The sequence below is a fragment of the Podarcis pityusensis genome (assembly GCF_964106645.2).
Source record: "Podarcis pityusensis genome assembly, chromosome: 13".
In the NCBI taxonomy this organism is placed as follows: domain Eukaryota; kingdom Metazoa; phylum Chordata; class Lepidosauria; order Squamata; family Lacertidae; genus Podarcis; species Podarcis pityusensis.
In genome coordinates, this window is record NC_138038.1 from 31724499 (window position 1) to 31745781 (window position 21283).

At 41.5% G+C, this 21283-nt stretch overlaps 1 protein-coding gene across 3 annotated transcripts; it reads left to right on the forward strand.

Moving 5' to 3' along the window:
• The first annotated feature begins 6430 nt into the window (after nt 1–6430).
• Nucleotides 6431–21219, forward strand: LOC308461137 (uncharacterized protein). Of its 3 annotated transcripts, XM_080977790.1 has the most exons (11): nt 6431–6516; nt 7132–7221; nt 8403–8508; nt 10316–10672; nt 11411–11533; nt 13408–13491; nt 14030–14069; nt 15223–15261; nt 17496–17539; nt 17985–18011; nt 19128–19266. In XM_080977790.1, exons 3-10 carry the CDS (start codon nt 8424–8426, stop codon nt 17990–17992), a joined length of 780 nt encoding a protein of 259 aa, XP_080833916.1. In that variant the 5' UTR covers nt 6431–6516; nt 7132–7221; nt 8403–8423; the 3' UTR covers nt 17993–18011; nt 19128–19266. The 3 variants fall into 3 exon arrangements, with proteins under 3 accessions (XP_080833916.1, XP_080833915.1, XP_080833917.1); XM_080977789.1 differs by lacking the exon at nt 17985–18011 and having other exon boundaries at nt 19128–21219; XM_080977791.1 differs by lacking the exon at nt 19128–19266 and having other exon boundaries at nt 17985–18039.
• The last annotated feature ends 64 nt before the right edge of the window (nt 21220–21283 follow it).

A 21283-nucleotide genomic window follows, 5' to 3' on the forward strand; every position in this document is an offset into this window, starting at 1 on the left:
ATTTTCTCTATCTTAGGTTCCAGTGCTGGGCTGCTGGGCTGCATCTTCTTCCCCAAATGCTATATTATTGTCATGAAGCCAGAGATGAATAACAGGGAACAGCTAATGAAGAGACCAAGTAAAAGCACTTAAGTGTCTAGAACTCCTGCTTCAGGCTGTAGGCTGCAGGCTTGCAAATGCATCAATAAAAGTTTCAAAATCTATATGAGAGTTGATTCACAGAATAATTAAACCACGGGTTGGAACCTGCAGCCCATATGCTGAATCCATCATGCCAACCAGCTGTCAATGGCCCATCAGCCCTCAGAAAAATTGGGCACCTCTTTCTATCTTTGCAAAGGCTCTTCTTTCCCAGGCGTAGCTAAGAGATATTGCATCTTACTATTAAAGAGAAACAACAATGAACATCCAAAATGTTATTGACGCCTAACTTTGCCATTTAGGAGCTCTTCTTCCTGAAATGCCCGTTAACACACAATGTAAAATCTATGCAATAACAATTGTAAAAATGAAAATGTAAACAAACAAACAAACAAACAAACAAACAAACCATGCATTATTGTTATGGGTTGAATTGTAGATTTATTGTAAATAAATAAAAAAATCAGACACAGAAAGTTATTGAAGTCCCCCCTCCCCACTACATCTGTGTACTAAGCATTTTCTTTTTTTTTGGTTGTCTAAATATGTTTTGATGTCTAGCTACAGAACATTTCAAAATTTTGAGCTACACAGTCACTGAACTCTTAAATGGAACTGCAAAGACCGCAAAGAAGAATAAAGGGTTTTTTTAAAATAAAAAACTATTGAAATACTTTTACTTCCAGTGGGGAGCCTTCAAATCTTGCAAAGATTTTTGCACACACAGAGAGAGACACCTAATCCCCCCGCTGCCTGAATTCACTGCCTGATAATGAGCCTGTGAATTTGTGGGTAAGAATTTTCACTTAATCCAATTTCACACACAGTTTGAGGCAGGATTCGTTGGCTTCATTTCTGGGCAACAATGGCATTCTTAGCCTCAACCTTAATCTGAGGTAGCTATTTTAAGTCATCCCTCTATATATGGAATCACAACAAACACATTTGCTTGCGGTTATTTATGCTATGTGTTTTTAAGATGGAGATTAATAGAGTCATATATAAATACCTTAGTCCTTGGAATATTCTCCTGCCTGAGATAATTTAGAAAGTCCTTGTCTGAGAAACAGTGATCAAAATTGTGCATGGAGTTTTTGGGGTCCTTGCACTAGAATTTTTTCAAGTGTGTGTGTGTGTTTCTTACAAAAGGATTTTATAAATTCTATACAAAAGAAGCTGGTACGACATTAAGTTAAACTGGGATAAAGTACGCTCATTTCCTTTTTCCTAAATTTCCTTCTACCATCATAAGAGTTGGGAGAGGAATTCAATACATGTTATATTTAAAGGTATTTTACAACCATCTGTCTCAAAAGACAATCGAAGGGTGTGCCTTCAGGGTTGAGGTCAAACCGCTGGAGAGTTACAGTATCTGCTGTGGCTGTAGAGACTGACACGGGAGAGACGTGTTTTGTTGCAGTTGGGGCAGATGAAGGCGTCCGGTTGTGCTTATTTTCAAGACAAATGTCGTCAAATTTGGAACTATACTTGATGATCTGATAACGTGGATATTCTTTCCTTGTACTTTGTTATTTTAACTCATGCACAACTACTCATTCTACATGCCTATTTTATAGTTATGTTTCTTATTTGTTAGTTTTCTTCTTATTACCATTGTCTTCTCTTTTTTATATATTTTATAAAATGAAGTAATAAAAAATTTCACCCCCAAAAATGAAAAGAGAAATCTATATGTTTTAACCTTATTACATTCTTTTAGGTTCTTAGCATTAAGAAAATGTGGTGAGATGTGTTTTATAAACAGTATTTCTTGTGACTAATGTAACACCACAATGACAAATATAGCATTTGTTTGTTTGTTTGTTTGTTTGTTTGTTTATTTATTTATTTAGTTGTTGTTGTTGTTGTTGTTATTTACCAGCCCTTCACCCTAAGGTCAGAGGATGGGTTACAAGTTTAAAAACAACAACATGAAAAACAGTTTAAAACCACTTACAACCACAAAAATGAGGCGGTTCCTAAAAATATACACCTCAAATGTCAAAGACCAGGATAAAGAAATGAGTATTCAGCATTTGCTTGAAGCTGTATAGTGGTACCTCGGGTTACAGACGCTTCAGGTTACAGACTCTGCTAACCCAGAAATAGTACCTCGGGTTAAGAACTTTGCTTCAGGATGAGAACAGAAATCGCTTGGCGGCAGCGCAGCAGCAGCGGGAGGCCCCATTAGCTAAAGTGGTATCTCAGATTAAGAACAGTTTCAGGTTAAGAACGGACCTCAAGAACGAATTAAGTTCTTAACCTGAGATACCACTGTATAATGAAGGCGCCAGAAGCACCTTTGCTGTTCTTGGTAGCCTGAGGCTGCACTGAAGACGAGAGTCTGCCCTGTGTATGTCTTTTTAATTACTGTTCACATTATTCCATTCACTCCCCAAGTGTGCACCCTTTGCAGTGTAAAATAGAATTAGCTGGCTTTGAATGTTTCACTCAACAATAACACTCAAATCAAAGGGAAATGTTAATATTGTAGTACACCACTTTACCTTTGCATGTCCTCCACACAGCGGCTACTAGTTAGTTGGTTATCAGTGGACTGTGGTGTATTAATACAGAGTGACAAGTTGGGGGGGGGGTTTGTCAGCAGAGACAACCATAAAATCATAGAACAAATTACAGGGGCATAAAGTTAAAATTCTTATAAACAATGATACTTTTCTGTTACTCAATGAGGGCAAAATATTGAGTGCGTTCTGCTAAGAGTTGTGAAGTTGCATGTGCTCAGAATGTCTTGTTTTTCCACCCAGGAGCTCAAGGTTTATGAATCATTCTCCCCTCTCCCTTTTATCATTGCAACAGGCAGGCTTTCCTAAGTTTATATACGTACATACCCTCCAACATTTCTCCAATGAAAATAGGGATGTCCCGTTCCACAATTATAATTTTACTATTTATACCCCACACATCTTACTGGGTTGCCCCAGCTGCTTCCAACATATATAAAAACATAATCAAACATTAAACATTAAAAACTTCCCTATACGGGATTTCCTTCTGACAGCTCGGGGGTTGTATAACTCCATCCCCTCCAACATTTCTCTAATGAAAATAGGGACATCCTAAGGAAAAGCAGGACATTCCAGGATCAAATCAGAAACTGGGATGGCTTCTCTAAATAAGGGACATCCCTGGAAAATAGGGACTCTTGGAGGATCTGTATGTATATAGAAGTAGCTCCAAATCAAGTAAATCAATAAAAAATACTTAACTAACTCAGGTTCTGCCACCCCAAACCCCATGCTACACCCATGCTGGCTACACCCATGCTTGTGTGGCAGTGGTACTCAGCCCAGGAAATCCTGCTAGCATCCCTGGTTGAATGTCCCTTTTCGGTGAAACTTGACTAGCACCAGATCTTCTAACTCTTCGATCCCAGGTGAAAACACTGTTGTTCTCTCAAGCACATAATGGAAAGGGGGCATAATGATGGCAGCAACCATATTTTTCTCCCTGAAAGAGAAGGCAACTGTGGCCTTATTAAGAACACCCAGACTTTCAGCCTGCTTGGACCACCTGTTACAAGTCTGTGTGTATGCTGAGGTGAGGGAGAAAATATGAGGCATTAAAACACAGCTTGGATTTATCTTGTAAAACTAGGTTTTTAAAAGCATCTTTGGAAATTCTGCCGAGTCCACCTGAGAAAGCACCACTGAAGAAGTTGAGACTCTTCCATCCAATGCCACATGGAGTTTTCTTTCAACTTCATCATAATTGTTCAATTTATGTAGCTGTTAGCGTTCCTTTTTCAAGAACTGTTATATAGCCTTTAGGTCATGTATAGATACATAAAAAGAGCATTGCTGGATCAAACCAAAGGCCTTTCTAGCCTAGCTTTCTGTTCTCACTGTGTCCAACCGCAAGATACATGTTTGAAGCTCACAAGCTGAAGCAGAGTCCAAGAGCAGATACCCTTCTCTGCAGACATAGTGACCACATTACAGGCAGAGATGAGTCTGGATAGTATGTGTTTGCACAAGCTATCAAAAAAATTATTATGCTAATGGGTTAAACAGTACGTTAACGAAAACCTCAAAGGAAGAGAAAAAATGAGCGAATGTCCCAAAATAAATGTTATGCTGTAGCAATGTGGTCAGTTCTACAATCAGCCTAAAATACATTCTGAAGTTTGTTTGTTTTTTACTGTTCCCCTTCTGAGGGTTTTGCCAACACAACTTTCATACTTTCTCCTAATCCATGTAATTAGTGAGATTTAGGTATTGTTATTATTACTATTAATTATTTATTTATTCAATTTATATACCGCCCTTTATCTAAAGATCCCAGGGTGGTGTACAACATTAAAACATTAAAAATACATTACAGAACATCAATGATAAAAACATAGTAAAAAGCACATTGACATGAGCCTGAAATGAGAAACTACCTGACAGACGGGTAAGCTTCCTCTTAAAATCCGGCTACGTGAGCTGCTCCCTCCATCCCAGTGAGACTCCTCCTGCAGGTCTTGCTGTTTAGGGATGTTCCTGTTACAGGTGGATGGAGGCACATAGTGTTGAAGTGGTTCATGATGGACCAGCAAGGCTTTGGCTCCAAGGTCATGCTTGATAGTTGCCCGTTTGTACATATGGCCCATGATGGCCCTCATGGCTTATTTGGCCAATAGGCCTATGGGACATGTTTATCTTTTGGTTAATCAGGATTCCTCAGCACTGATGCAGTTTCAATTTGGGGCAGTGTTGCCCCAGGCCCTACATCACCAGATGATGTGACAATTTGGAATACATTCATTCCGTACTGGAGCCATGGCTGTGGCTTGATGGGCATCCCTACAGATCTTATCAAGGACATCAAGAGATGGCATTTCAGTGTTTACAAGTTACATGTTAGGTACTCTCTGGTAGCTCTCTCCTTTCTTTAGACAGATTTGGGCCTGTTGCCAGAGGCTTTCAGAGCTACACTATGAGAGCAATCCCTCTTGTTCTGTGTGCAATGAAGGGATGCATCATTGGCTGTTGGTATGCAGTTACATTTGCCTGCCCATATTACTTTCCAGTGTGTAACTGGGAGAAGCATGCTTTGAGGATAGCTGCTGGCCACATTTTCTCACCTTGAGGTGCCTGGGTTCTTCCCCCACATCTTACGCATCCATTTCGGTGAGAATTACTTCATCCAATGGACAGGAATTAACATCCTAGTGAGTTACGAAGGATCTTTGCTGGATCCATGCTTTCTTTCCTTGGTTTGGTCTGAATTCTTGGAGCCTTGTGTGTGGCAAGAGGCACACCTACCAATCAATCAAGTTGGATAGGGCCCACAGGAAGGTGAATTGCCTGTTTAAGGACTTTGTTTGGGGTAGGATCCACGTTGATCTTCCCCACCATTTTTCAGGATGATGGGATTCACCTGTCCAAGGCAGGCTGTGACTTATTTCTTGAGGATCTGCAGAGGGCTGTTTTTGGTTTTATTTATAGAAGGCGTGAACTGGATAGAGTGATGGGGTGATCAATTGAGGTCATATTGGGTTAAAGGCACTCTTGGCCAGCCTACACTTTTTGGGTATCATTGGTGGTACTCTTATTATTGGCTTGCATGCTGAGGTGAACATCAGGGCAGCAGGGCCACAGGACACTGGGCATGTTCATATACACAAGGTGCTCAGAGCAAGGCTTCTTTGCAATGCCTTTCTCCTCTTCGACCTCGGAGCAAGGCTTCCTTCCAATGCTTTTCTCTTATACCAGCAGCGATGCCTGCAAACATGCCCCCATGAGTAGGGAAGATCTTGAACCCTCAAAATTAGGGCTCTGCCCTGCCCAGACTGCATGTTTTTTGTCCATTTGCTTCTTTTGCAGAACCTCTCTGCAGCAGTTGTCATTTTCTTTCTCCAGTTAAAACATTGTACTTGCAAATAGCATTGTCAGGAGGTACCCTCACCTGTGTCTTTACTAGCAGGAATTTCATAGTGAACCGAAGTTTTAAGTGATCTTAGCAGTAAGCAAACCCTACCTCTACAATACACCATTTATCATATTGGCAAGTATTCTGCTCATGCAAACATTACGTTTTATTGCTGGGAGGTGGTTGCTCAACTGAAGCAGAAGAAATGTAGGGTAGCTACTTACACATCACCAGAAAAGAGGCAAAAGAGGGCACTTAAAATCAGCATGTGCTAACTCTGCCTGCAAGAAAAATGCTCTGCCACTCAGCTTCAGCCCTTCCCCTAAATTAATCTGTAATTTTATCTGTTTTTTTTCTGGCCAAGGTTCAGCAGTACTGAACCTGCTCTCACCCTGCCAAGAATAGAAGCGAAACAAACACCAACCGCAGTTTGGTTTCTGGTAGTCAAGGACAGAGTGTTTTAATCACGATCATGATTTCTTCTAAATCCAGGAAAAGGTAACTTCTTCCTTGTATTTTTTTTAAATTAATATTATTTTATTGTCCAAGGGTGTGACAGCATAGTTGCTTTTACGGATAATTCAAAGTGCATTATCACAGTCAGCAAGTGGGGTTTCTTCTCATGATCATCCCCTTGAGCTTTTTCACCGTTCACACAATGTAAGGACACAATACAGTCAAAATTATTGACCTAACATAACCCCCACTGTTGTCAGCAGGAACATTAAGTGTATACTTGGATATTCTAACCTGAAATCAAATCGGATTAAAAATGTGGTTAATTATGTCCTAGTCTCAAATTACCTTTTCTGAATTTCTTAAGCAGTTTTATATATAATTTGCCTGTAGAAGGGAGAGAAGAAATGAAAGAGAGGATATGTGGAACAGATTTGAAGAACTTGAGCTACCTACAACTCTTTAGTGGGAGGAACTGAAACAGATACCAAAGGGGAGGGCTGTATTCACACACCCCACTTCCTCTGCATCTAGTACACTACCCCTGTTGGTTGGGGAGGTGGTCTACACACAATGTTAGCCACTATCCATATCTATCCTGCATAAAATGCTGCATTTTAATGCATTTCACTCTTTCTCGTTTCTCTCTTTCCCCAGCAAAATACATAGAAGTTACGTTTGAGAAAGCATCCAGGAAGTAGTTATTTTCCCAATGGATGAATGTGCAGTTCTCAGTACTGGTGTGAGGTATGTGTACTTTGCAGAGGTTTGTATTACAGTATGTCTTCTAACGGCCAACAAGAACCGGACCTTTTAGTGCTCGCTTTCCCCCTAATGTGTGCATTTTTGTACACAGGTTTTGGTTGGAGAACTGCATCACATGAGTCAGTGTGAATTTTGAAGGATCGCTGCGTTTCAGTTTGTGTGTCTTTTTAGCAAGTGCAGATTAAGTACATTCGCATTGAAATATGAACCAAACCAAATTTCTCTCCCATCCCTACCCAATACTATATAACAACAAAACAATCAGACTGAGGGAGGCAACCAACTACAAACCTAATCCCTGTAGGTTTATTTACTGCATGGTTTCAGGAAGACGGAAAATAAAAATGTATCCATTTCGCTTCAACTCTGGAAGCTGCCCTCCCTCTATAAACTGCAAAAAAAAAAAAGCGCTTTACATGGCTCTTGCTCCAGACTAACTGGATTCCTAAGCAGCAGCAGCAGTCCTGTTAGAGGGCAGGAATGCTCTGCAAAATTTTGTTTAGGTCCCCATTTTTCATGTGGTAATGTCCTTTATTGTCACGGCAATACCTCAGAAAGTGAATGACAGGATTTCTTCTTCAAAACCCCTCAGAAAGTGCGTGACTGGATTTTTTCTTCAAAACCCCTCACCATCCAAAACCTCCCTAGCTCGGAATGCCAGCAGATATTATTGTCGTTGATTTTGATACTTTTGTCGTAATCATTATTTTACATTTCTCTTCACTCCCCCCGCCCCGCCCCACCCCGCCCCACTTGTACTTTACCCTATGGTCTGAGGTCAGATTTCAACAATGTAAAAATGCATTATGAAAAGTCAGTTAAAACGTTTTACAGCCAGAAAAATAAGATCAGCCCCAAAAGCAAATATCTGAAGTGTCAAGGCCAAGGTAAAGAAACATGTCTTGTTGTGCAGATTAGCAAGAAGGACTTCTAAATCCCTGCTTCATTGAATTTCCACATGGAAGTAGCTATTGACAAAAGGGAGTTTTTTTAACAAGAAAAAAAAAAAAACTCCACAGAATTAAAACATATTATTATCCTTGACTTTGACACCTGGATTGGTATGATTTGTTGGGGTAGATGGGAATGTAACAGAGAGGGGCTTCAAAACACAAAGCATTTGCTCCTAATTATGTTTGTTGGTGCTGTTGCTCGTATTTCAGATCAGAGCTGTCTAAAGAAGGATGGGGCTCTATAAACCTCAAGAAATTGTCCATCTCATACTTGGTTCTTTCTACATTGTAGTCCTGGCACTGATCCCTTCATCAGGTAAAAAGTGTAGAGAAGCAGCAGCAGCAAAATGTTATGTTGCCATGGACTTAGCCAAGAAGGACTTTTAGGCATGTTGTGACACAGAAATCAATGTGCGCATGCGGTTCTCATTGGTGGATCTTTGCAATTTCTCCTTTCCTACTTGACAGTGGAGAAGCCATAGCAGAATCTGGAAATGTGTCTGCCTCCATCTTGATTGTGTTCTCAGTATACGACTGGTTCTCATGGGGAAACTAGGAGCTGCAGTGGCCCTGCAGAAAAGCTAATTAATTCTTTTTGCCTCCCTACATCTTACTCTCATTTCAAGTAGGAGTAAGCAATGAAATGTTCAAAGACAAGGTGGGGCAGTCACTGTTAAGCAGGAGGATGTCTCAGTAACAGATGAGGCTTTGGCGGGAGAAGAGTTCAGTGAGCAAACTAGTTTTGTTTGATAGCAGCCTAACCTTATACAGTGGTACCTCGGGTTAAGAGGTTCTGGAGCTCCGCTCTTAACCTGAAACTGTTCTTAACCTGAAGCACCACTTTAGCTAATGGGGCCTCCTGCTGCTGCTGTGCCACCATGACACGATTTCTGTTCTCAACCTGAAACAAAGTTCTTAACCCGAGGTGATATTTCTGGGTTAGTGGAGTCTGTAACCTGAAGCGTATGTAACCTGAAGTGTATGTAACCCAAGGTACCACTGTACTGAATTCAGACTATTGATCCATCTGCCTCAATATTGTCTGCACTGACTGGCAGCAGCTCTCCAGAATTTCAGACAGGATTCTCTCCCAGCTCTACCTGCCAATGCTGGGGATTGGATCTCAGACCTGCATTCTCCACTATTGAGCTACACACACTCACTTCCTTCATACAGGTGATTTAAAGGCTTTTCCTGCTTCTATCATCTCAGCTACCTCTGCTGCTGAGGCTATGGACTTATTTAAGACCTTGACTGACAGATTGCAAGACCTCTTGAGAACTGAGATCAAGAGTAGTGGCTCACAAAGATCGTTGGGATCTTCCAGCTGGTTTGACAAAGGGTGCAAACAGGCCAAAAGCCAGCTGAAGAGAGTCTACTGTAAATACAGGAACTCTAATAATAAATATTATTATTATTATTATTTATTTATTTATTTATTTATTTCCCTGCCCATCTGGCTGGGTTTCCCCAGCCACTCTGGGCAGCACCCAACAGAATATTTAAAACACGATAAAACATCAAACATTAAAAACTTCCCTAAACAGGGCTGCCTTCAGATGTCCTCTAAAAGTCAGATAGTTGTTTATTTCCTTGACATCTCACAGGAGGGTGTTCCACAGGGCGGGCGCCACTACCAGGAAGGCCCTCTGCCTAGTTTCCTGTAACTTCACTTCTCGCAGTGAGGGAACCGCCAGAAGGCCCTCAGAGCTGGACCTCAGTGTCCAGGCTAAATGATGGGGGTGAAGACACTCCTTCAGGTATACAGGGCCGAGGCTGTTTAATTCATACCTTCCCCGATAGCGATAATCAGATAGTGTAGCCATCAGCAAATAACCTCAAAATGAACCTTAAAAATGGTATTCAGTGCAAGTGCACCAAAGGTCTGTAGACAAGTCTGGCCCGTACATCCAGTGAGATCCTTGTAAAGGCTTCCTGTTCCTCTCAATCAGAATATTCCCCAATCTCACCGCTTACCTCCATGTATACAAAGTCATGTGGAGAGAAAATATTTGCCCCTTCTGTAAGGAATCCAAACCCCAAGATGTACCATTTGGGGAAACGTTTCAACCTCAGACATGGTGGTGCTGTTGTTGCCTTTAATATTTGTGATTCTTTTCCAGACCATTTTGAACTGAACTCTGCCCTATTTGTCATTGGGTATGTGGGGCAAGATGTCATCTTGCCATGCCAGAGCTCTTCTGGGGCTCTGCCACAAAACGTGGAAGTTCAGTGGAAAAAAACTGTAGATGACAACACGGAGAACATCTACCAGTTCACAGCTTTCACTGGCCAGGAAACATTTGGGCAAGGCTATGAGTCCAGGGCAGTGTTTGCCACAGAGGGACTGGACACTGGAAATGTTTCCTTGATGCTGAAAATGGCCAAAAAGTCTGATGAAGGAAGCTACAGCTGCATTGTCAAGACCAAAGACTGGGGTGCTCAGACCCAAACTGTTCTGGTTGTTGAATCTTCAAAAGGTATGAATCACAAAGTAGGACGGGCACAGAGGAAATAGCTCAGGCCTAAATTTTGCATTTGTGGTGTAAAATTTAAAGCTACAGTAATCACCAGAGATGACCTCTCCTTCACAAAGGACAGTCCTATTTGAAGGCACCCTCTCTTTGAAAAGCTTCCCAGTCCAAGACTGGTTTAAAGATGAAGAGCCATAAGAGGGAAAGCAGTGGCCTTGAATTTGATCATTAACAGTTAGTGACTGCTCAGCAAACTGAGCAGGAACCTGGGTCATCTATTCACTAGGGTGAATTGGAAACTATTTCTGATTAAATTTTAGCAGTTAGTTCCAAATTTGCATCTATGCTTATAAAGTGGCACAATGTTATTTTATTTTATTTTTTGTTGGTTCATGTGAGCATGGGAGAGGGGTAACAAAGGAAACCAGGCCCCCTTACAACTATATTTCCCATTACTCTCTTTGCGACATCATAATCTAATAAGCAAAGAAAGGACCTGGCTGAACTCCATGAGTTCCTGCTGCCACGACTGATACTGATTCCCTGGATAGATGGCAATGACTCCAAAAATCTCAGAACTCAAGTGGTTCCATTTAAAATGGTTAACATTTTAAAAATATCTGCTGCCTGATCAATTTTTAATCAATGGAAAGGTTTTCAGTTGATTAATCATACTGCCTGATTGTCTGACTATCATAGCATGTAAAAAGGCATCCCTTATTCTCTGCCATTTCTTTCTTTCAGGCAACAGTACTTCAGAGAATTATTGTTCCTGCACTGCCTTTTGGGTGATGTTTGTCTTTCTTCTTCTCGCTCTTCTCGCTCTTCTCGCTCTTGCAGTCACTGTTTGGGCATTCATGCACAAAGGTACCGTATAAATCACTCTCTCTAATAGCGAATTCATGTGAGGAGTGGAGTGCAGACAGTGGGGCCAACTTGCATAAAATATTGGGGGCCCCAGGTAAACCCCTCTCCACATAATCGATCACAAGATGCAGTGTACACACACCGTTTGCATGGCAATGCCCATCAATTCTTGGGGGGCAGCCCCCTCAAATATTTTATTGGGGGGCAAAGAGCCCTCAGACCTTAGGAGTTGGCTCCTATGAGTGCAAATAAGATTGCAGCCAAAGCAGAGACCCAAGAGAGATTTATCTACATGCTCAGAGTAATTACAAGGCAATGGTGGACCGTGGTTTTTCACATTTCAGTGTCTCCCGTGTGATGCCCAAATCCGGCCTTCTGTAGGACTTCATAGTTGTGTCACCTGCTCCAGTGTCCCAGAAGCTCTGTGCCCAGTGTGGCCGAACCAGTCATGCTCTCCTAGATCTGCCTCTGCACAAGGTCTGCAGGTGTACAAAAAAAAATCCAACAGAGGGTACAATCCCCCTCAAATGGCTTATAGCACAGATGACTAATCTGTGTTTTTAACAGTACTGTAGCAGGATTGCAATTCCCATCATCCCTGATGATGCTGGCTGAGGCTAGAGTCCAGCAATATCTGAACAGGCACAAGTACATGTGAAAAGGATCTAGGAGTCTTGGTTGACCACAAACTTGACATGAGCCAACAGTGTGACGCGGCAGCTAAAAAAGCCAATGCAATTCTGGGCTGCATCAATGGGAGTATAGCATCTAGATCAGGGGTCTGCAACCCGCGGCTCCGGAGCCACATGCGGCTCTTTTACACCTTTGCCGCGGCTCCGGGGCAGATACTAGCGAGAGGAGGAGGCGCATTGTGCGCCCCAACACTCCCCACTGTGGCGGGCGCTGTACTGGCTGTGACGTCGCATGGGGGCGGTGCGTGCGTTAGTCACGCACCGTCCCAACGTCACCTTCCCGCCCGCTGTCAGATCGGAGGGCAACGGCGCGCATGCTTTAAATGTCGCAATGGTTTTGCGGCTCCCATTTGTTGTTTTTCTTCGGAAACGGGTCCAAGTGGCTCTTTTTGTCTTAAAGGTTGCAGACCCCTGATCTAGATCAAGGGAAGTAATAGTGCCACTGTATTCTGCTCTGGTCAGACCTCACCTGGAGTACTGTATCCAGTTCTGGGCACCACAGTTCAAGAAGGACACTGACAAACTGGAACGTGTCCAGAGGAGGGCAACCAAAATGGTCAAAGGCCTTGAAACGATGCCTTATGAAGAACGGCTAAGGGAGCTGGGCATGTTTAGCCTGGAGAAGAGGAGGTTAAGGGGTGATATGATAGCCATGTTCAAATATATAAAAGGATGTCACATAGAGGAGGGAGAAAGGTTGTTTTCTGCTGCTCCAGAGAAGCGGACACGGAGCAATGGATCCAAACTACAAGAAAGAAGATTCCACCTAAACATTAGGAAGAACTTCCTGACAGTAAGAGCTGTTCAACAGTGGAATTTGCTGCCAAGGAGTGTGGTGGAGTCTCCTTCTTTGGAGGTCTTTAAGCAGAGGCTTGACAACCATATGTCAGGAGTGCTCTGGTGGTGTTTCCTGCTTGGCAGGGGTTTGGACTCGATGGCCCTTGTGGTCTCTTCCAACTCTATGATTCTATGATTCTAAGTAGATTACCCCAATCCACAGAATTTATCCACTCCTACATCCTTGCCTTGGGACTTTTACTGTAGAGTCCTATAGCTCTATATTCCGTAGTTGGTTGCAAATACGAAAATCCATTAGGGTACTCTATTCTGGTGGTGCCCTTAGATGCCAAGCTAAATTGGACTTCCTTGTGATTCCCCCCAACCCCCGCCCCACATCTCAAGGTGCCAGAGAAAAGGAAACTCTCTCACGGAATGAAGAGCAGAGTGTTAAAGAAGAAAAAGGGGAAATAAAGGAAGAAGAAGAAGGTATGTCTTGTAAAATCTGTCTGCTTGTAAACAACCATTTGATCAACTGAAAACACGGCCACATATTCAATTTTTGTATTTAAAAGGAGAAATATGAACCATCAAGATTACCCCTTTGCTAAACCAAGAGGCATTTTCTGCCAGCCTGAGCCCCACATTAAACCCGGGACATTATCTGGGGTGCGGGTAGGTGGTCGAAGCACCTCCCTGTAACTGATTTATGGGTTAGGGACTGAATAGAAACAATGCCCCGTGCTGAATGGAGACTTGATCAGCTCTACCAATCAGAGGGAAGTGGTGTGAAACAATGTCTCCAGAATCACACCATCAACCCCCTCCACACTTAAAGCAGGATGGTGCTTGTGTGCACCCAGCAACTATGCCACTCTAAATGGTATTTGTGGAAAGTCCCTCAGTCAGTCAAATCCCTGCTGTAGGCAGGCCACTCACCTCAAGAGACCTGGATCATTCCCTCTGTTAGAAGATTGGTGGGCCATATCGCTTAGAATGAAAATCATATGCATTTCTGTTTTTTTAGGACTATTTCCAGAAAACAGAACATTGCAGGAAGAAAAAAGGTATGCCTTATAAAATGTTTCCGCTTTCAAACAACCATTTGATCCGATTAAAATATAACCCTATATTTCATTTCTCTTTTGTTTGTGACAAAACACGTTGTGTTCTGCATGGTTGTACTTTGAAACGCATGAAAACAAGGTAGACTTTCTTTCTTTTTAACCTTTATTAAGTTATTGCAGTGGTACAATAGGAGATTCCACAAAATAGAACACCAGAGAGAGAGAGAGAGAGAACCACTTGCCTGTTGAATAAAATAAATTGCCAATAAACATACTTTTAGTTATAATTAGCAGAATACAAGACAATGAGCTTGAGTGGTGGGAGGGAATCAGAAAGTTCTGCACACTTTGTATCATGCAGCATATTCAGATGGTCCTGTAAAGAACAGCCCAAATCTTCCTTTGTAATCATCCTTCAGTGAGAACACAGAAGCGAGCGTGCACTCTTCTTATTTGTAATTATATGTGTAATGCTAAAAGCACATCTGGGGGGTGAGATTTGAACGTGGATATAACTCCATCTTCTCCTTTTATAAAATCTAGTTACGAGATTCTCACACTCTGAACTATTGAACTGGGGTGTTGTTTAGGGGGTTTTTGTTGCTGGGGAGGGATGTTTCGCTATTCATAGGGGGGGTTTTGTATCTTTGTTTTGTATCTTATGATTGTTGATCTTGTGATAGTTTATCTTATGAAGAATTGTTTGGTTTGGTTTTATACTCGTTGATGTTCTATTAATTGTTTATGAATACCTTAGTTATGTTAAGAAACTGGTGTCTAGATTGAGAAATGTTACGTGAATGTCTTCCCCGGCCCATACTTTCCCCTGTGTTACTCCAGCCAGTAAATATCAGCATTATGAGCAAGTACAAATAGCCCTTTCGGGGTTGCTTTTCTCTCTTGGGGGGGGTTTTCATGCCTAGTATTCTGGAATTCTTATTTTGTAGAAGTATAGGAGATTCAAAGACAGACTAGATGTCTGCCTGTCCTGTGTCTGCAGCTAATGATTGCTGTCAGCAGGGGAAGCAACCCTCTCTGTCAGGCAAATCCCTAACCTAAGGGACCTGGATCATTCTCTCTATTAGGGGATTGCAGGCCATATTGCTTAGAATGAAAACCATACGCTTTTCACTGTTTGCATTTCTCTTTTTAGTATGATTAGAAGAAAACAGAAAACTGCAGGAGGAAAAAGGTATGTCTTATAAAATGTTTCTGTTTTTAAACAACCATTTGATCCAATTAAAATATAACCACATATTCCAGTTCTCTTTCTTTGTGACAAAACACATGAAAGAAGTCGGTATTAGATTGGAGGGTTAAGGTGCACATTGGCAGGCATTCCGTTAGTTAGGGGCCTTAGATTAAGCCACAATGATGACACCAACACAGAGTTTTAAAGATCGCTGGGCCTGAAGGTTTTGTTCTTCCCTCAATCACCACCTGCCATTGCCTAGATTTCCCTCAGTTTTGTAGCTAGCCTTTGTCATTTTTGTATTAAAAAATAAACCATCAAGATTATCCCTGTGCTATGAAGCATTTTCTGCCAGTCTTAGCCAAACATTAAACACAGGACATTATCTGGGGTGGAGCGTTCCAAGCACTTCCCTGTAACTGATTTGTGGGTTAGGGGCTGATGTCAGAAACCTGGGTCTCCAGGACCCAGAAAATGAGGCAGGAGACGAGGTAGGAGAGGAGAGTCAGCTGGCAGAAGAGACAGGAGGCTGGTCTTTTCAAAATGACACCCCGTTTCTAGACCTGGCACTCCCTTATCAAAGGCAGGGGGAGGGCTGGAAGAGAGCTCAGACGAAGACAGTCTGCCAAGGGGTCGGGTGACTCCGGAACCACTCTCTAGTGACAGTGATGGAGAACCAACTAACACTCTCAGTCCGAAGTCCCAAAGTTGGGCACACCTATAGGAAGAACGTAAACACAGAGGCAGGCTTAAGAGGTTTTGGCACGGATCTTGTTGGAAACATAACCAGAAAGACTCAGATTCGAACATCTTTGATGTGTGGTGGATGTGTGCGAGAGCAGCTCTGTGAATATGCTTGTAAATAAAGCTCAATTGAACTGATAACCGTGCTTGCTGGACTGTTCACTGCTAACAATCATTATAGCTGAATGGAAACACTGTCCCCTGCTGAATATAGCCTTGATCAACTCCTCTGTGACTCTCTGTTGGTAGTGAGAGAATAAGCTAAGTCTGGTTGAGTCCCCCACTCCATGCACAGTTTCCATGGTGTTCTGTCTTTACTTATTAAGGACCGACACCCCAGTATCTCCTGCATCTTCTTATTCAGATCTCTTAACTGCCATGTAACTACTTTACTTGGACTTCCTTGTCCACTGCTCTGGTCCACAGCTGAGGCGACAAAAGAAACCCTGCAGCTGTTGCCATTTCTTTTTGGCTGGTCCTAATGAAAGTTTTGCCCAGTTGTAGATGTGGATGTTTCTTTTGATGCGCTAACAGAGTTACCTTTGTTTTTCACGTACCTTTTGGGTTTTGAATTAAATGTTAGATGATGTAATTCATGCAAGTATTCATTCTATTTCCATGCTGCTTTTCACTCCCATGAGTCACAAAGTGACTTACAAACAATAACGTAATAGAACATCACAATCACAACATAAATCACATAAAATTTACAACTCATCAGTAAAACAACCACTTTCTATAACAACTAACAAAGCAACAAAATAACTAACAAAACAGATTAAACAGCAAAACCACAAAGAAGTCATAATCTAAAATTCACAAAGCATGACAGCACTCATAATCCACAAAACAATATTAACAACATTAACAAACAACAAAAGGAAACTAAGCACTGTTGAATTCATACACACACACTGTCCCACCCCCCTTGACTCACAGGCTGGATCTAGATGCATCAAAGAAGCTTCAAGTTTTAGTTAAGGGCATTGTGAACTTTTTAATGAGAATTAAAAAGTCTCCCATTCCCACCACCCTTCTGAGTAATACCCCTCCCCACCTTCTCACTATATAGAAGGATCTGGCAACTTCTGTTTCAGTGTATCTGAAGAAGTGTGCTTGCACACGAAAGCTCATACCAAGAACTAACTTAGTTGGTCTTAAAGGTGCTACTGGAAGGATTTTTTTTATTTTTAATGAGAAATCAGCTTAGCAAAAACAGGACTCCACATCGCCATCTGGTGTCACAGTGGTATACTGCATACAAATCGCTTTTTCTTTACCAATCTAGCTGAGTCTATAGTCTTCCAGTCAGTTCATCGAAAGACATATACAAATAACGCCTATACCACTCTGAATGGTATTTGGTTATTTGTAGAAATCCCCGTCATATCTATGCCACTCACCTCAAGGGACCTGAATCATTCCTTCTATTAGGGGATTGGCAGGTGATATTGCTTAGAATGAAAACCATATACATTTCTCTTTTTTAGGACTATAGTATTACAAGAAAACAGAAAATTGCAGGAAGAAAAAGGTATGCCTTATAAAATGTTTCTGCTTTTGAACAACTGATCCAATTAAAATATAGCCATATATTCCGTTTCTCTTTGTTTGTGGCAGAACACATGAAAAAAGTAGGTATCAGTTTGGAGGGTTAAGGTGCTCAGTAGTGGGCATTCATTTAGTGAAGGGCCTTTGATTAAGCCACAGTGATGATACTGGCACAGAGTTTTAAAGATCACTTGGCCTGAGCATTTTGTTCTTCCCTTGATCACCACCTGCCACTACCTAGATTCCCCTCAGTTGTACAGCTTGCCTTCGTCATATTCAATATATATATATCATCATTACCTCTGTGGTGTGTGGAGAAGTGCTGTGGGCCAGCTCGCTGGATAGCCGGTGCCAACATTGCTGGTTGTTATGTGAAAAGAACTACCGTACTTACTAAGAATTACTTTTCTTCATTCCTTTATTCACAGAGTTCTGAGAGGCCTGTTCCTTCAGATGTGAGAACAACATACTTTTTTCTTTCTTTTTTAAAACTTTATTGAGTATTTGCAGAGGTACATTGGGAGATACCACAAAACAGAACACCATAACAAAACAATACAAAAAATATGGGAAGAACCACTTGTCTGCTAAATAAAATAGTCAATAAACCAAACGCTCCAACTCCAGGGGGCTAAGGCTCTGTGAGTTCTCCCAATCTTTTTTTTAGGGGGCTGCCCCCCCTTCCACTGTTGAGGCCGAATGTGGAGCCAGGCACGGAGCAAGCTTCATGTCAGGGCCCCCTCCATGTTCTTTGGAAGATGACACTTCTGCAGTAGACATACTTGTAAATATAAGTAGCACAGTATACAAGCAAAGACAATGGGCTTTAGTGGTGGGAGGGAATCAGAAAGTTCTGCACACCTTCTGTTGTGCCGCTTATTCAGATGATCCTGTAAAGCACAACCCAAATCTTCCTTTGTAATCATCCTTCCAATCCCAAAAGGATGTAATAAAGATCCAGGAAATGCTTTTACTTGCCATCAAAAGCTGCAAGTGAATTTCTTTTTGTTTTGTTTTTTAAAACAATGAAAATGGAGGAGATTCCTCTGTAGCACTGAAGAAAATGTCCAGATTCAAAAAAAAAACCAACTATGTTAAATAGTGAAATAGAAATTGCTGGATGCAGGTTGGTGCAATCTTACAGTGGTACCTCGGGTGATATGCACCGGTACGCTGTACTGCCACCTCTTTTCCCCCAGCCACCATCTTGCCAGCGCCATTTGCCCTCCCACCCACTTGCTTGCTCCCATACGCACCTTGCCCCTTCCGCCACCCCTGCCCTGCAGGAACGGCCTCCCAGAGGAACTTTGATGCAATCCTTTTACAATCTCAAAAGTGCCTTCCTCTGCTCTAGCGCATCCTTTTTCCAGTCAGCAGACACCTTCCTGGGAGGCACTTTGGAGATCGTGAGGAAATATGTCCCATTGACCTCCATGGGATTTACTTCTGAGTGAAAATTCCTAGGAATGGGATGTTGAATTGAAATTTCTATTTATCACATGGTACAATGGCAGCTTGTTGAACGTGGCGTCGTTGTCCAATTAATGAAATCTGTTTTCTTTACTTTACAGTTGACGTGGTCTTCGACCCAGAGTCAGCTCCCTCACAACCGGAAGTGTCCAGAGTTAGGAAAAGTGTTTCAGACACAGGAAATATTTCTAAGTTTTTTTACTACAGTGATATGTTAACCCTCCATACCTTCATTGTGGCAGCACAGTTTTTCTGAAGACAAATGTTACTGGGAAGTGGAAGTTGGACGAAAAGAAAATTGGGACTTAGGGGTTGCTTCTCATTCTGTTCATAGAAAAGGGAAGGCTAAACTGCGTCCTGAGAATGGCTACTGGGTCATAGGACTTGATGGTGGGAAAGATTACTGGGCTCAGACAAAGCCAAGGACCCATCTAGAAGTGACTGGAAATCTTACAAATATAGGAATGTTCCTAAATAAGGAGAAAAGTTCCAGAACCCTATCTTTTTATGACGTCCACACAAGAAGTAAATTGCACACTTTCTGTATCTCCTGTCCTGACAAGCTTTATCCTGTCTTGTCCATGGGCCCTGTAACTGCAGAGATAGATCACTGGAAAAATCAATATTCCATTGTTTGAAGATAAGCAGATTGTTCAGAAAGATGAGAGGAGGGAGTGCCACACCTTAGTTCCATCAGCATCATGGATGAATAATTTTGCATATACTTCTCACAGATAAGTTCTCAAACCCCAATAGCAAAGCAAGTCTTGACTTGCCTCGATGAACCATAACGTGTGAGATTATCCATAAAGAATGTGCATTTCTTGTGAATCCTAACAGTTATTCATGGGCAATTTACTTGACAGATTCAATTTACTTGACAGAAAGACTTACCGGTATCCAACAAACATTGTAACTGGAGATTTTTATCCCAGTCTGTACAGTGGTACCTTGGTTCTCGAACTTAGTTCATTCCGGGAGTCCATTCGACTCCCAAAACCATTCGAAAACCAAGCCGCAGCTTCCGATTGGCTGCAGGAGCTTCCTGCACTCAAGCGGAAGCCGCGTTGGACGTTCCACTTCCGAAAAACATTTGCAACCAGAACACTTACATCCAGGTTTGCAGCATTCGGGAACAGATTTGTTCAACAACAAAGCCGTTCGAGAACCAAGATACCGCTGTATATGTTTTGGGAATTAAATTGTGTGTTTTTTAATTAATAATTTTTTATTAATTTTCAATTACAGTCCAATAACAGCCTCATTATAACAATACCAATTTATAATGCAATTATTAATACCAATCGTTCAAATACCAAATTATATAATTTAAAGTCCATCCCCCACGTGCTAGATGTGATGGTTGCATGGTTGTTTTTTTTACTTCTGCATTCAAAATCTTATTAATTCCAATTACATTCCAATCATAATAATAATTCTCATACAACTGCAATATTAATAACTTCTATTTGTGATGACACATTAAATGATCTATAAAACTACTAGTGAGGAACTCAAACTATATCCTATATCTTTTTCTGTGTGGCAGTTATTCTGTCCATAGTGTTCTTTCCTGTCCTTGTAAGATGTTATGTCTTTCTTTCCCCCAGTTGTTGCTGTTATGCATCTTGTCTTGGGTGAAGCTGATATCCCACTGTTCCATAAATTTCTCATTTGCTCCTTCCCATGCTTCATTGTTTTGCAACTTTAACAACAGCTGCAAGAGTCATTCTGTCCCAGTAAATATTACCCAGTAAATATTACCATTTTTCCTCTCAGCCTGGGAAGGAGAGCAGTCTGTCGAACTGCAAGGGACTCAGTAGAGAACCTTATCAGTTCTTTGGCAGTTTACAGACTCCTTTCATCCTTCCTCCCAACTGAAGATATATGAGCAATTATACTTCTAATTAAATTAAATTCCAAGTCCTCTAAGCGTTATTCAGTTCACTGAATAAAGGATGGGAAAGAGTCAGCTCTAAATTTCCATTGTATACCTTTTGCAAAATAGAGCTTCCCTCACTTTTTCCTTTTTTTTGTGGTGGAAAGATACATAAATAGAGCAATTATGGGGTAAATGTAACTTATTCTTTGCTTTCGTTGCTTATATTAAATTGATGTTTTATTCGCTGATTTGCTGTTTTTAAAATGACATTTTGCAAGCTAATTTCACGGCCCTCTTGCTCCAAAAGATACATATATTTCATTCAAGGAAGTACATAAAGAATCTGGGACACCCTGAAGAGCTATCGCCTATCAA

Excerpts from the sequence above, each read along its gene's own strand:
- LOC308461137 (XM_080977789.1), top strand. The coding sequence starts at position 8,424 with ATGGGGCTCTATAAACCTCAAGAAATTGTCCATCTCATACTTGGTTCT. Across the intron at positions 13,492-14,029 it reads AATAAAGGAAGAAGAAGAAG|GACTATTTCCAGAAAACAGA; the intron begins GTATGTCTTGTA and ends CTGTTTTTTTAG. Across the intron at positions 14,070-15,222 it reads ACATTGCAGGAAGAAAAAAG|TATGATTAGAAGAAAACAGA; the intron begins GTATGCCTTATA and ends TTCTCTTTTTAG.